We start from the raw sequence: 16,531 nt of genomic DNA on the forward strand, positions 1-16,531 counted from the left end.
GCAGCTGGCTGTTCTGGCACCACAGTGGCTTCTGATGGACAAAAGGTAAAACTGCAGCACTTCATAGGCAAAATGTTTTTTGTGTGGGGGGAAATACAAAATTCTATACCCAGTGCTGCAGAATTCCCCCAGGAGTAATTTGTTTTAGAAATGTCTTATCTACCCCCTCTTCCTGATTTGGTGATCTGTAATAGACCCCTATAATGTGTCCTATTTTTGCCCCTTTTATCTTTACCCAGAGACTCACAACTGGTCTGTCTCTCACCTCTTTCTGAACAAGTGTGTGTGTAAGTGTCTTTATATATTCTTGTTGTATAATGCAACACCATGTTCCTTTTTACCCTGCCTGTCCTTCCTGAACAAGCTGTACTTTTGTATAAGAGTCATGAGGCTTTTCCCACCAAGTCTCTATGATGCCATTTGTCATAATTTAGCTTATGTGCTGATACTTCCAGTTTTTCCTGTTGGTTCCCCATACTCCTTGTATTTGTGGGTAGACTTCTAAGATGTTGATCAGATTCCCTCTCTGAAGTCCCTCTTGTTCTCCTATGACTGTATAGTAATTTTCCATATCCCCCCAAACATCTAATCCTCTCTTAAGGTCACTTTTCTTTATACTTATTTCTGGGCTTTTGTCACCAGCTCCCTTTAAACCTAGTTTAAAGTTCTCCTCACTAGGTTGGTGATGGTTTTGGTCAAATGATCTTTTACAAAAGTATGTTTCCTTCCAAACTAGTATGTTTGAAGGGCTGTCTCTGAGAATGGAGCTGATGTACAAGTGTGAAGTAGGGATCTAGGAATGGTGGGTCCTGGCATGTAAATGGGGAGGGGAGAAGGGGACCAGAGGAAGAGCCCAGGAATAATGGGGTAGGGCAGGCCAGCCAGCCAGGTTAGCAACATGAGAGCAGGTGCAGTAAACCACATGGCAATCAAATCAGTTGGTGGTTCAAGTTGGTTTGGTGGAGTATTGAAGTCTCTACATCAGAAGAACTGAAGTATTCATTTGCAATGACATGTTGCTCTGGCTTTGAGAAATGCTAGTTTTTTCAGAAGTCTGCCCCAGGAAACTGGTGTGGGGGAGAAAAGTGGGGGTCTTTTGATAGTGCATCGGGATTTGGTGCCCTGTGCAGCTGCCCATAGCAGGGGAAGCTGGGCAGCCTCTGCACTCATGTTGTCTGGTGGGATTCACTTCAGCAAGACAGATCTTGGCACTAGGCTCTTTAAGTTGACAATTTAATGATGCATTATACATAAAAACAAGGTGATGAAAGCCGTAGAAGTTCAGGAAATGGCATTACTCTTCCGCTTGAAGCTTTCCCACAATAAAAAGCTAATACAAATATGACATTAGGAGGATTTGTACGCTCATGCTGGAAGAGCAGAAATCAGTGGCCATTTTTGTTTGTTTGTGTTTTTAACTCAGGATGCAACAGTAGGCATGTAGGGTTTTTTGTTTTTGTTTTTTTTAAAGCAGACTGATCAAACTTGCCCATTTTCCTAAGAAAGCTGGCAATACCATGCTATTTGTAGTAGTGTCTTCATCTAGACAAAAGTTGCGTTTTTGTAACATATTTTAAAATCTTATTCTAGGTACTAGAATACCTGAATGACCTAAAGCAGTACTGGAAGAGAGGATATGGGTATGATATCAACAGTCGTTCCAGCTGTATTTTATTTCAAGATATCTTCAAACACTTGGACAAAGCCATTGCAGAGAGTAAAAGGTAAAAAAGCATTTTTTTTATTTTATTTTTTTTTTTAATTAAACTTGCTTTTAGCTTCAACTTTCTGCACTTTGGTCATGACTCGTACACAGCCCTAAAGGGGTAGATCTGAAGGAGATTAATGCTTAGAACTTGGATAATGACTCAAGAATAAAATAATACTTGGGCTTGGTTAGGATCCTTTAAGGGACTGATTCACACACATAGGATGCAGCATGAGGAATTAATATTGCCTTATTTTGTTTAGCCATATCAATATCTGTGAATGGAGTTTCATCCAAAAATGTTCATAAGATCTGGAGGGTTTTCTCCTTGTTTTATGACCTGCTTCTCCTTCTGCACACACATAGCTCAATGGCTTTAACTCAAACTTTTTAAATAATTTATTTTTCTTAGCTGAGAGAAAGCTTTGCAAGTTATGGCCCACAGGGAAAACTTTTGAAGAAGTTATGGTGTTTAGCACACTATTTTTTGTGTTGTAATAATTTCATTGAAAAGGATAAAAGTACTTCTTCACATTATTTTATTTTTATTACCATAGCCCCTTGGAGCCCTAATCATGGACCAAGACCCATTTTGCTAGATGCTGTACAAATACAGAGCAAAAAGACTGTCTTTGCCCCAGGGAACTTAGTCTAAAGACGATCTCTGTTTGTTGGATTAACAAAAGCATGTGTTCTATTTTTTTTTAAGTTATTGAATCATTTAAGACTTACAGGATTAGCCAGCAGCCAAGTCTGAAATAAATTAATCATTTTGATTTAGATAGTGTTAATGTTCTGTTCCAGCTTATTAAGAACATCATAATTTTAAGAGATTTCAGGTTAAAATCATTAACAACAAGGACGTTTGTTTTTTAAAACGTTAAACTGAAAATGTAGAATTTAACTTACTACTTACCAGTAATAGGAGTTTAAAAAGCACATATCAGATTGGATATGAAAGGTAAGTTTGTTCAGGTGTGCGTGTATTTTCCTAGTTGTGTTAACTCTGATTCTCCTGCTACTGGAAGGAGATGACTCTCTTTTTAATTTTTCTAGGCCAGTGGTTTTCAACCTGTGGTCCACGGACCCCTGAGGATCTGCAGACTATGTCTAAGATTTCCAAAGGGGTTCATACCTCTGAAATATTTTAGGGGTTGCCAAATGAAAAAAGATTGAAAACCACTGTTCTAGACCAATTCAGATACTTGAGTATGGTTCCTTCCTCCCTGGAGTCAGAGCATTGGAGCTTCTGAGGTTTAATTTCACAGTTTTATATAAAGGGCGTATCATCTTAGACTTCTAGGTTTGTCACCAGCAGTTAGACTACAGACAAGGCTACCTGGCTACAAAAGCAGTTTTCGAGCCAAGCCAAATAGATGCTTTGAATCATCTCATGCAAACCACAGCTATCATCCCAGTCCCACAGGATCTGGAGAGGGCAAGCCATTTACTCAGCATATTCAAAAGGCAAGCTTTCATCCAGGATTTGATATGTAAATTGCTCTCTGAGCACCAAACTTTTTCATGAATCCCAAGTCAGTGGTCCATATGGTCAATATAGGAAAATATAGGAAGGTCCTATGGACCTTCAGGATGCCTATCTACAGATTCTTACTCTTCTACCACTTATTTCTATTGCTTTGCCAACCTGAGACAAAAATGTTAATACCAGGCCTTACAATTTGGTTTACCCTCAAATCCCAAACCTTTATTCAGGTTATGATACTCGGGAAAGTCAGTTTCATAAACTTTTCAAGCCTTATTTTGACTGGCCAGGTACATATTATTGTGAGCATACCATCTTCTGAAGTAACATGACCAATAAAGGAAAAAAGGCAATTTCATTTTTATCCAGAGTTTCTTACCTGTGTACACACTCTGAACCAGGTTCTGCAGCTTTTGCATCTTCTGGAATCCCATATGGAGTTACTGCAGACCCTTGGGTCTGCAATCACAAGCCTGAATGTTAATTTTTCCTAGGCACATTGGGCCTCTAAACACCTGGTCTATTGGAAAATGCAATCAAAGAACTAAGTTCCTGAGGATACCACCACAAAATGGAATCTCCTTCAAGAAGTTGCTCATCCCCAAAAGTTGCTCAAAGGGATGTCCTTGCATCCCCTTGACTGCCTGTAATCATGGATGTCAGCCTATACAAGTAGGGAGCTTTTGTGAGGAAAGGCTATTGGCAGTGGTCATTCATGGGGAAAATTGTCCATCAACTATCTGGAAGAGGGAGTGGTAAAGTTAGCTCTTGTAGTTGAGGCTTTTAGAATGAAGCATGTAGTTCAGTAGAACAAGACCACAGTTGTATACGTCCTCCAGCCAGGGAGTATGAACTAAGATGTCTATTTCAGTAGTCAGCTGCAACATGTTGCATCAGAAATTCAAAAAAGCAGTTTTTGCTCAGTGGGGAGGAAGGCGGCCTCCATGGACGAGGTACATCTGGCTATCTCTTTCTAAATAGATCTCTGTGACTAGACCTCTGTTTTATTTAGTGGTGGAAAAAGGAATTTGAAATTCCTTTAAAGGCTGTTCAGACGGTGCTTAGCTTTGTCTTAAGTAGAGAGCACCCTTGTTAAAGATCTGCAGGGCCGCTGCTTTGGGTTAGATGCACATTATTGCAGAACGCAGTAAATGGGATGCTGTAGTTGAGCAGAAGGCTGCTTCGGAGGCCTGTAAGGCAGTAAAACATTAAAATGGATTGAGGAGGTCTGGACCTAGTATACAATAATAAGGGGAAGAGAAGTTTTGTTTTGTTTTTTAAAGGTTTCATGAATCTAAATACACTTTTAGCCTAACTTGGGACCCCATTGGGTCACTCTGGCTTGTCCAGTGGTGATTGCAAGTTTTTCTTTGCTGCCCTACAGTAGACTTACTGCTTTAAAGTTCACATAGTTGGTTTCCATCTGCTGGCAGGAGAGAAAGTTTCCATACATTTGGACCTTTATTCAAAAACTCTGAGAACATAAATAGATGCCAACTCTAATATTAAGGCTTATAAAACTGTTCAGCGCCAACATTTAAGTTTGTTAAACTACCTGATAACTAATTTATCAGTGGGGTTATTTAGGAATGATATGTAGTGCAGGTTATTTTATTCAACAGTAACATTTAACCTCCTCTGCAAGGAGGAACAGAAGTAAACTTTTATTGCATAAGGAACTGCAATTGATGAGATTAAATTGTTATTTTAAACATATTATGTACTTCATTATGCTTTAGAAAACACAATATGAAAATAACAAGTGACATGGGAAACCACATTTTCTAGACCTTTTGGATTAATGAACCTTCTCTCTATTGGAAAAACTTTTAAGTGTTACAACCAGGGCTTGGTTGGTCAGACCTACTGGTTGGAGTTGGGAGTCAAGCTGAGAGTCCAAGCCAGACCAGGGATCAGGAACAAGACAGGAAGATAAGAACCAGGAGCAAGGCAGGGGAATGGGAACCAGGGACAGATCAGGAAAGCAAGGCTCAGGCGTCAGGATAAGAAGGCCAGATCCTACGTATCAGCCGGCTTGGAATTCATTCTGTTGCCTGTAGAATTTCCTGTGTCATCTTGCAGTTTAAACAGTATACCTAGCCCAGTCAGGGACTCTGGGGTTCTTCTAATCCAGGGATCTCAAACTCAAATCACCACGAGGGCCACATGAGGACTAGTACGTTGGCCCGAGGGCCGCACCACTGACACCTTTTCATATAAAGATACAAAAGCCCCCGGCCCTGCCACCACTCTACCCCTTCCCCAAATCCCCCCCCCCTCGCCCCGCTTCTTCTCTGCCTCCTCCCCTAAGTGTGGCTCCCTGCTCCTCCCACCTCCCTCCTGGAAAGCACTAAGCGCAGTCAAACAGCTGTTTGGCAGTAGGAAACACCTGGAGGTAGGCAGAGGAGTGGGGATGCAGCGTGCTGAGGGGGAACAGCATGGGAGGGGAGCTTGGGGCCACATGAAATAACTCACGGGGCAGGAACCTTGGCAGGCCGCAGCAAATAACTCTGCTGGCCACATGTTTGAGACCCCTGTTCTAATCGGGTCCCTGTGGGTGGTACCTTTAGTGGGATGTAAGGTCTCCAGTGCCCCTTCACCTAAAATCAAAGTTGCTTTAGCATTCCTGATGATTACTAAACTTCATTTAGCATTTGATCAAATAAAGATATCCAGTCCGAAACTCCTATCTGGCCCACATTCCTTACATAATCATTAAATGTTATGCAACAAATTGCTTCTTACTGCTGCCACTGAATTCTGTGACCCTCTAAAACTTGTTAACTAGCATCATGGAGAAGACCACGCATGTTATATCACTTAAATTTCTGGATTAAATAACTTCTATTTTTTTGGGTTACATTACTCCAAATAGGGTTTGCAACAGCATTGTACTACAGATTCAGTAGACACGTACTTGCACTTATTGATGAATTAATACTTAATGTTGCTTTATGTATATTGACAGAGTTGTGGGAATAAGTAAGAGGAATGAAACTAGAGGTGTACATGTCACAGTTCAGGGCAACTGCAGCTGTATTTCCCCTCTCAGGTCCACCACCAACACCTGCTCTCAGGCTTCTGGCTCCCCAGTCATTACCTTTCTTGGGTGGAGACCCATATCTGTCCCTCCTGATGGGATCTTTACAGGCTGTACAGTTTCCTGCCTACACTGTGGATTTCCCAGCAATCAGGCTGCCTAGGTAGACCTGCTTGGCTTTTCTTCTCAGAGGCTATAAACAGATAACTGCCAGCAGTTAAGTAACCACACAGCTCTTTCTAAGTGAGCATGTTTATTCTTATGGTAAAAGCATTACAGTGAAAACATATTAAAAACAATAAAAGAATCTACGCACCTGCTAATAACCTTACCAGAGATAATCCCCAACCTTAGCAATGTCTCTAACAGGTGAACAGTCCTTCAAACCCCATGAAGGGGCTTTCCTGTGGTGACAAGCTGTTATCTCAGAAGAAGCTCGTGCATGAATCTGAGAGTCACTCTTCTATACAGTTTGAGCCTTTGATCTAGGATTACTTAACTGATAGACAATGGGTTTCTCCTCCAGGCGTATCTTCAAAAGGCTGGATTTTTCCATAACTGGAGAAGTTATATTTGCATACACCTTCCTCTAAAGATTTCCTAGGAAACTCACTTAACTTTAAAAGTTCACATCGTTTCAAATAGTCCTTTGAAGCTCGTTACTCTTCTCTGGATTTACATTAGTCAGGTCTTGTCCCTAGAGATGCTACAGACAATAATACATAAACATTTGCATTTTTAATACAGTGAACTTCTAAAATACTTAAACTTCAGTAAGGTATAACTGGATTCAGTATGGCTTGTCCAGGATATTGCAGGAAATTTCTAAATCTGTCATGGTATGTCATGTAGGGCCCTATGAAATCTGTGTTAACAAGAACCTGGACGGAATCATGGAATCAAAACATTAACATGGAGCTCTGCTCTCCCTGAGACTAGGTCTGCAGTGTCGAGCAAGGCAGGCTGCACAGCTGAGCTATAATCAAGCTGCTCCATATTGAGAGCCTCCTGATCTGTTATGGTGTGCAGAGCTGAGAAGGCGGGCTGGGAGCAGATGTTGGTGTGTCCCCTTCTGCGGGCTGGTGTACCTGGTCTCCGCTGGGCTGGGATGGGGGGTTGGTGGGGGAGGGAGGGAGGCGCCTGTCTGTGTACCAGCCTCTGGCTCAGGAGCAGTTGCTGCCAGTTGCTATCTGAACAAGTGTTCAGGCTGGTGAGAGCTGTGCTTAAAGAAACACTCTCTCTTTCAACACACACTCTCCCTCAACTCGCATTCTGTCTCTCTCATACACACACACACTTCTATATTTACTTTTACTATATACTGTATATCTGCAGAGTGATTTGTTTAAATTGTTGGATTTTTTTGTAAAATCAGTTTTTCCCATTGCAATGCAATTCTGATTATTTTTATGCATTTAAGGCTACTTATTGTTTTTTCAACATATCAAACAATTTTGATTTTAAAAACCCCCCATAAAGATGGAATTTTTTTAATGGTAAAAACCAAAATCCGAATATAATAAATCTGAAAAGTCACAATAATAAAATGGGTTTCATAGGGCCCTAGTAGTGGAGAAGAGAAGGGGACAGTAGCAACAAAGGCGTGAGAAGAATAACAAGAGCCACAGGGTGCTGCACTTTCACTGTATGTAGAGTGCCAATAATCTAGTCTGTTGTGGGCTCTTTTAGACCTAAATCCTGTGTATTGTTATGGACTGTAGTCTAATTCTTATACGAGCAGAAGAATAATAGGCTAAAGATGAATAATCAATCATCTGAACTTATAAGACGTATCTGAGGAGATGTGGAAAAATACCTATATTAAAAAAGTACCAAATACATGTTTTAATTAAAAGTGATCCTGTTAGCTTTTCATTCCAGTTCAGCAAGATGTTCATGTAGCTTTGTCTTACTAACTTTAAAGTTGAATCTACTAGCTTGACTTACACAGCAATTGAACAAAATGGATATTCATTTATTCCTAACAGCTTTGGGGCTTCAGTTGTTATAGAAACTAAAAATAAAGTGGAGTTTAGATCTAATACATGTGGGTGACGTTAAAACTGCTTGAGTTTGTAGATAAAAAGGGCATAACTTACTGAAATTTGAGACTCAAATGTGCTTCTCCGCCTTCTCATGCACTTCCACTTTGTGCAATGAGGTGGGAAGTAAATGTTTAGGTTTGTTAACTTTCATCTGAATTTATCACCTGTCATGCATGTCCAGCAAACAGAGTAGTACATTCTCGCGGACTTATCTGTTAAACATTCACCACAGCAAAATATTAAGAATCCTTAGTATTTTGGTTCTGAGACTCTGATCTTGCTAACAAATATGTATGTTCTTAACTTTACTAGCATGCGCAGTTGCAGCTTCAGTGTGCCAACTCAGTTGAACAAAATCACATAATACTTTACATTTGGCTTTTAAAAGCAAGCAAGGATGCTTGCTGCTTATCACTGTAGAAGCCCTTTGCTTGACAATTAGTATTAGGAAATGAGTTTTTATTGAATGTGCTAGCTATGACGTGGTCTCCTTTTCAATCTATAGCTGAGGTGCCAGCACTAACATCCCATGTTTAGGTTTCAGAGTAGCAGCCGTGTTAGTCTGTATTCGCAAAAAGAAAAGGAGTACTTGTGGCACCTTAGTTAGTCTCTAAGGTGCCACAAGTACTCCTTTTCTTTATCCCGTGTTTAACACCATATCATCTTTGAATTCCTGACATTTAGGATTCATCTAAAGAGAATTAAAAAGAAACTGTCAGTCTGACTTAATTGTCAGGCATCTGGTAAGCAAGAAGTTAGATACACTTAACGTGAAAAGTTTGACTCTCAAAATAAAAGCTGTGTTTTGTAATTTACTCTTCTTACACAAAATTTGGAACAGATAAGCATTCTGGATTAATTTGCCAGCATTTATAGAACTCTAATATAGATTAGTATTATCTAGTTAAATGCATTGGGTAAGAGAAACATGAAGCAAAGCTTTGATATAATCTACATGTTCAATTTTGTGTTTGTGTTTAATATACCAAATTGGCTGCTGTATCATACATGAGACTGTGCTAAGGAGCTGATTTCCTGTCATGCCCTTACCATTATTCATGTATTAAAATCTAGTAGCTGCAAGAGGAAGCTTTGTTTCGGGAAGGAGTTGATGTGGGTATGAAGTTTATAATAATAATAATAAAAAAGCCACAACAATATATGAATCCATGTATTAGATAAAGGGGTGGGAGGACCTTGAAGTAAAGTTGTATTTCTGATTCTGGGTCCCAGTGGCTATGCAAACAATGTGAGCTCCAGTCTGTTTGTCACCAGAGCTCTTAGGTGGAGTTTTAGCTTTATAATTGTAAATGAAGGGTTGAGTATTTGAGAAATTACCTCCTTCACTGCAGCCAGGGCTGAGACAGGGGAGAGAGGTGCCTCTTTACCCCAACTCCCCACCCCACCTCTACACACCCCAATCTCACCTCACAGCCTCCTCTCTCCACATTCACCTGTTTGCACGGCTGGTACGTAGTCCTTGATGGCCTCATGTGCAGTCGCGCAGGTGTGGACCTTAGAGGGAATGCAGGCCAGGATACGTCTCACCTGGTATCGCTGGCACTAGACATGCTGAAACCACTAAGCCACGTTTAAAGGAACCCTACTTTTTTTTTTTTTGGTGGGATTAAAGTTACCTTGGTTTTGTTGGGGAGCCATTTTCCTAATGTCAGAAAGATTTTTGCAGTCCACTGTACCCCCTTCTATTGATTTGTAATACAATTTATACTTCCTTTTATTTCCAGAAATAGCTCTGACCAGAAATGCTTTCATTCTTGCTATTTTATTTGTCAGATTAAACCAGTTCCCAAACACAACATACTTTGGTTTTGTCTCGTAGCCTGCCAGTCCGCTCCTTCTGACAGAAGTGGAGTGAAAGCTTTAAATTTTTGATGGAATTCTGGTTTGACTTTTAAATATCCTCAGATCACATGCCTTTTACTATGTCCATTTTCCTTCTAGGAACGTTAAATAAAATCAACTTTTTAGCTAGTGAAGATTTTTGATTTTTTTTTATAGCTTTGCAGGTGTTAAAATAAAAACTAGATTAAAAACCCAAATTTATTATCAGATTGCTATCACTGACTGTACCCAGTAAGTATTTACTACTAGTCCCTTTAAAAAGAATTCAGAGAAAACCATAAAATGGTAAATAGAGGTGACAGAGGAGGGAGGAAAAATAGGTGAGAAATAGTCAAGCAATGTATTTAAAAATGGCCTAAAACATACTCATTCATTCTGAGACTTACAAAAATTCTTCATTTGTTAATATGTTTTAGATTATTCAGATTTGTAATCTGAATAATGTTCATCTAATTTATATCCTTTTTACACTTTACTCACTTTGGACAGACTCTCTGGTTTCACTCTGGTTCTCATGCACTAGCAAAAACACAGCTGTATTTGGGTTTCAGACACAGGAGGGAACACTTAAAGACTGAGAATTTTGTGAACTATATGACACTGTTTTTATCTATACTTTTTGTCTATGGATACTAGATGAACAGTGTGCCATCTGTACAGCAAATAGGTAAGAATTCATATCCCCAAGTCATGGTCCTTTTCTGTTTAGGTAATTAAACTATAAAACATTACAAAGGAGCTTAAGTTTTGAATAAAAACAGCATGTAGTTCCATCACAGAGCAGAAGATGGCAGAATTAAAACAGTGAAGATTTAAATATAATACTCTGAATTAGCTAATTTGTTCACTAAGTAACGCTTAAAAGTACATAGATATCTATCTCCAACCACTATTGCATCTGAGCATTTCATAAATATTAACTGATCATCCTCACCCCTGTGACTCAGGGAAGTATTCATGATGCCCATTTTACAGATGGGGAGTTGAGGTACAAAGAAGTGTCTTCCCCAAGGAGTGGAGGGTAAAGCTGAGGCTAGAACCCTATCTTCAGAGCCCCAGTCCAGAATTGTAACCACCAGACCAATTTTCCCCTATAATTCTAGTAAAACGCTGTTAGTATGTGTATATAAATGTTATATACGCATTCATTGCTCTCTACTCTTGGTAGAGCAACTTCAAAATGGTGAGCAAATGGCATATTGGACAATAGTTACTCATTCATAAACAAATTACAGCATACTGTGACGGGGCAAGGCCAGATGGCTATGGAAGAGTAGTCGTATTGGGATCCGGGAAGTGGGCAGGCGAAGCCCGTCCACTGCTAAAGGATCCCCCTCAGCCTAAAAGGGGGATCCACAGGACCTAGATGCCCAAAAAATTCCGGAGGACAACTAATAAAATAACAGGGATAGGAGTGCGGTCAAAGGGTCAAACGAAGGGAACCGGACGGGGACACTGAGCAGAGAACCCCGGACAGCGCCCACTGCTCCTCAAAGGCATCAAGGGAGTCAGAGGACGCTGCCCAGAGGAACTCTGCCCGGATACGTGAACGGATCGAGGATCGGAAATAGGCCCTACAGTCACAGGAGACTCCATCGGCCAACCTCCTCACTCTGGTTTTGTAGATGGCCATTTTAGCTAGGGCCAGGAGGAGGTTGACCTGGAGATCCCGTGACTTTGTGGGGCCACGGATAGGGAGTGCATAAATGAGAAGGTGAGGGGAGAAGTGCAACCAAAAACGTAATAAGATATTGGTGAGGAGCCGGAATAGGGGCTGCAGCCTGGCACACTCCAGGTAGACATGTGCCAGGGTATCCCTCACGCTGCAAAAGGGGCAGGTGTCTGGGATTGTGGTGAACCGCGCCAAGTACACGCCCGTGCTCACGGCTCCGTGAAGGAGCCGCCAACTGACATCCCCGGCGGGCTTTGGGACTAAGATGGAATATAGGCTGGCCCACGGGGCTCTTCACCCTCCAAAGGTGGCAGGAGGTCCCGCCATTTTGTAGCGGGGCGGGACACGAGGGTGCGGGCGTGAAGGGTGTGGAGCACGAGCGTGTAGAGATGTTTTCTTGGTGCGGTTTGAAAATAGACCGGCTGCATCTCGTGCAGCCTGCTTCTAGTGAAGGGGTGAAGGGATCGGTTGGGTCCATGGGGCAGGGGTCCAATTAAAAGGTCCGGCGGGCCTGGGGTAGTGGGTGGGCGGGGCGTGCCCTCATGCAGGACCCGGTCGAGATAAACCCGAGCAGCGGGCGGCAAAGCGGCCTTCACCTCCTGAAGTATGCGTCGGGGAGTACAAGGTCTGGAAAGCCCCATGCGCTGAGCGAAGGTTAGGGGATCCAGCCAGTCTCCCCGGTCATAGTCCAGGAGGTCTCCGACTCTTGTGACCTCTGCCAGGACCAACCTCTGGCGCACCGAGCGGGACTCCGCCACCTGCAAACGGAGCTGGGGGTTGTGTAGCAGGGGCTCCACGAGGAGATCTGCCCCCTCGGTGGCCGCCACGGACCTGCTCGTTGTAAAGAGTTTCCAGGTCCGGAGGAGGTCCTGGTAGAAGACCGGCAGCCCGGAGAGGTCTCGCGGAAGACCTCTCGCATGGAGATAAAGGAGCTGCCGGTCGTATCGGAGCCCTCGGAAGCGGCGCAGGAAGGCGTGCGCCAGTATGCTCCACGCCGGACTACCTGCACCATAAAGGAGCCTCTGCAGGGTCTGGAGGCGGAAGACATGGACCTGAGTAAGCAGACGTTTTAGGCCCTGCCCTCCCTCCTCCAGAGGTAGATGGAGAACCCCTGCAAGGACCCAGTGCAGTCCTGACCAAAAGAACTGGGGGCAAAAGATCTATCTGGCTTTAAGATTCTACTCGATAAGTTTATGGAGGAGATGGTATGATGGGATAATGGGATTTTGGTAAGTAATTGATCTTTAAATATTCAGGGTAAATAGGCCAAATCCCCTGAGATGGGATATTAGATGGATGGGATCTGAGTTACTATAGAAAATTTTTTCCTGGGTATCTGGCTGGTGAATCTTGCCCATATGCTCAGGGTTTAGCTGATTGCCATATTTGGGGTCGGGAAGGAATTTTCCTCCAGGGCAGATTGGAGAGGCCCTGGAGGTTTTTCGCCTTCCTCTGTAGCATGGGGCATGGTTGACTTGAGGGAGGCTTCTCTGCTCCTTGAAGTCTTTGAACCATGATTTAAGGACTTCAATAGCTCAGACATGGGTGAGGTTTTTCATAGGAGTGGGTGGGTGAGATTCTGTGGCCTGCGCTGTGCAGGAGGTCGGACTAGATGATCAGAATGGTCCCTTCTGACCTTAGTATCTATGAAACTCCAGAATCGATGTCCACAGGTTGGTCAGGAAAGCCGGGGCCGGGACCAGGGTGTTGAGCCGGTACCGGAGCATGGACAGGACTAGTTGATTAAGCACTAGCGCTGTCCCTCGAAGGGAGAGGCACCGGAGTAGTCCTGTCCATTTCCAGAGCCGCTCTATCACCCCGCCCTCTAAATTCTGCCAGTTCTCCGGCGGAGAGGGATGCGTGGCAGAAAGGTAAACGCCCAGATAGAGCAGCGGACCCGTGCTCTACCGGATGGCCTGAAGCGCGGGTGGGAGGGAGCTCGCCTGCCGCCAGTCCCCTACCACCAAGCCAGAGCTCTTGAGCCAGTTGACCCGCGCGGAGGAGGCTGCTGAATAGATGGCCTGGCAAGCCTCCACCCGCACCAAGTCGCCCGGATCCTGGACCATGAGGAGCACGTCATCAGCGTACGCCGACAGGACCAGCCGCAGCTCCGGCTCCCTCAGCACCAACCCTGTCAACCTTCTTCGGAGGAGACAGAGGAAGGGCTCGATCGCCAGAGCATACAGCTGGCCTGAGAGGGGGCACCCCTGCCGTACTCCTCGCCCGAAGTTGACCGGTTCGGTCAGGGTCCAGTTGAGCCTTACCAGACACTCTGCGGAAGCGTACAGCACCCGGAGAAAGTTCACAAACCTGGGTCCGAAGCCAAACGCCTGCAGAGTGCTCAGGAGATACCCGTGATCCATCCTGTCGAACGCCTTCTCCTGATCTAAGGACAGGAGGGCGAACGACAGACCATCCCTACACCCAAGTTCCAATAGGTCCCGGACCAGATATAGGTTGTCGAAGATGCTGCGGCCCGGGACGGTGTAGGTCTGGTCTGGGTGGACCACGTCCGCCAGCACGGACCCTAGCCTCAGGGAGATGGCTTTTGCCACGATTTTGTAGTCCGTGCTGAGGAGCGAGACGGGACGCCAATTTCGTAAATCGCGGAGGTCCCCCTTCTTCGGCAATAAGGCGATCACGGGGAAAGAGGGAGGACCCCGTTCTGCAAAGACTCGGCCCAGACGGTGACTAGGTCTGGGCCCAGGACGTCCCAGAACACGCGGTAGAACTCCACGGTCAGCCCGTCCATGCCCGGAGATTTATTGGTGGGCATGCGACGGAGGGCTTCCGAGAACTCGGCCAGAGTGAGAGGCAGCTCTAGCCGGTCTCGGTCGCCCACGCTGACCGTTGGGAGCTCCTCCCACAGCACTCTGCAAGCGTTAGGATCGGTCGGCTCCGGGGAGAATAGGCTTGCGTAGAAGGCTCTCGCCCTCTCGCACATCTCCACCGGATCCGTGAGGGGGGTGCCATCTTCTGTCAGTAGGCAGATGATATGTTTCTTAGCCCCCCTCTTTTTTTCCAGGGCGTAGAAGAAGCGGGAGCCGCAGTCCATCTCCCGAAGGAGACAGATGCGGGATCGAACAAAGGCACCCCGGGCCCGATGGTCCTTGAGGCTCCGGAGCTCCTCCCGCTTCTCCCGGCACGCTCCGCAGAGGGGTGGATCCTCCGGGCTGGCGGCCAGATGCCTCTCCAGCTCTAAGACCTCCCGTTCCAACTGCTCTATCGCTGCATCCCTCCTTTGGCTGGTGCCCCGGGTGTAGTCACGGCAGAAGAGCCGGGCGCGCACCTTCCCTACGTCCCACCACCGCTGTGCCGAGGGAAAGGCACGCCGCTGCCCTCGCCAGGCCAGCCAGAACTCCCGGAAGGACGCCACGAAGCCCGCATCCTCCAGCAAGCTGTTGTTAAAATGCCAATAGGCCGGCCCCGGCCTCTCCGCGCAGAGGGAGGCTGTCACGGTGGCTATGTGATGGTCAGAAAATGGGGCTGGCCGGATGCTGGAGGAGTGGGCTCGTGTAAGATGAAAGCGTGATAAATAAATGCGGTCCAACCGCGACCGATGGGCCTCCACCCGGACAAAGGTGAACGTGGAAGTGTCATCTGGGTGGTGGTCGCGCCAGACGTCCACCAGGGAGTGGTGTTCGACTATCTCCTGGAGGACGGCGACGGCGGCCGGGCTCTGCTCGGTTCCCGAGCGGTCCCGTTCCTCAAGGGTGATGTTAAAGTCCCCTCCCAGGACCAGGCACTCCTGAGGATCCAAGGTGCCGAGGAAGGCGGATGCCTGCTGATAGAATTGCAGCCGCTCCGGGCTCGCTGCTGGGGCATAGATGTTGACGAGGTTGACTACCAGCCCCTCCATGCGGATCCGGAGGTGCAGCAGGCGACCCGGCACAGCCTCGGCGACCCCCAGCACCTCGGGCCGTAGGTCGGGGGAGAACAGGGTCGCCACTCCACCCGTATGAACTGTGAGGTGGCTAAAGTAGACCCTGTCCCCCCAATCCAGCCGCCAGCTGTCTTCGGCGGTCGGATCCGTATGGGTCTCCTGTAGGAAAACCACAGAGTACCTCCTCTCTCGAAGGAAGGAGAGCACCTGGGACCTGCGGAGACCCATCCTACAGCCACGGGTGTTCAATGCTGCGATGGTAAAGGGTGCCATGAGGAGGGCTGGGGGGGATCCTCGCCGGCAGGCATGCTCGTGGCTCCCGGCGGGCCGCGCAGCAGTCCGTGACCCACCCCGTAGGTGAGTAAGGAGTCACGGAAGTGGCGGACCCGCTGGTAGGCTGCAGCGCCCTGTCTCCCGGTCCTTTTCCTCTCCCCCATGAGGGCCCTTGCGGCCCGGAGGATTTGATTAAAGTCCCCCCATCGCTGGAGGGCAAGCTGGACTTTGTGGCGGGAACCACGGACGTCTTCTCGGAACTCCCGCAACTCCTCTCGCAGCGCATGGGGGGCTGGGGTTATGGTCTGGTTCCTCCCCGATGGGGCCCTTGGTACAACCCCCTGGCCCAGCGAGACGGGCAGACAGGGTGCGGATCCCCGACGGGGCTCCTGATGGGTTGACCTGAATGCTGGGGCGATAGGGGGCGGCGGGGGGAGGATAGCAGCCCCTGGGGGGTCGGGACGGGCAAACACAAAGGCCATTCCCTGGGAGTCATCAGTTGGAAAGGGGAAGGAGACAGTCCCAGGGGTGGCAATGATATCTCGGGAGGTGGGCGGGATA

General features: G+C 46.1%; 1 protein-coding gene across 1 annotated transcript in view; it reads left to right on the plus strand.

Annotated features, from left to right (window-relative positions):
* MINPP1 (multiple inositol-polyphosphate phosphatase 1) overlaps positions 1-16,531 on the plus strand; it is a 50,603-nt gene that overhangs the window by 12,629 nt on the left and 21,443 nt on the right. The window contains 1 exon segment of the mRNA XM_043518590.1: positions 1,591-1,717. Within this exon segment, the coding sequence (XP_043374525.1) occupies positions 1,591-1,717 (127 nt within the window).

The sequence above is a fragment of the Dermochelys coriacea genome, chromosome 7 (assembly GCF_009764565.3).
Source record: "Dermochelys coriacea isolate rDerCor1 chromosome 7, rDerCor1.pri.v4, whole genome shotgun sequence".
Classification (NCBI taxonomy): Eukaryota; Metazoa; Chordata; order Testudines; family Dermochelyidae; genus Dermochelys; species Dermochelys coriacea.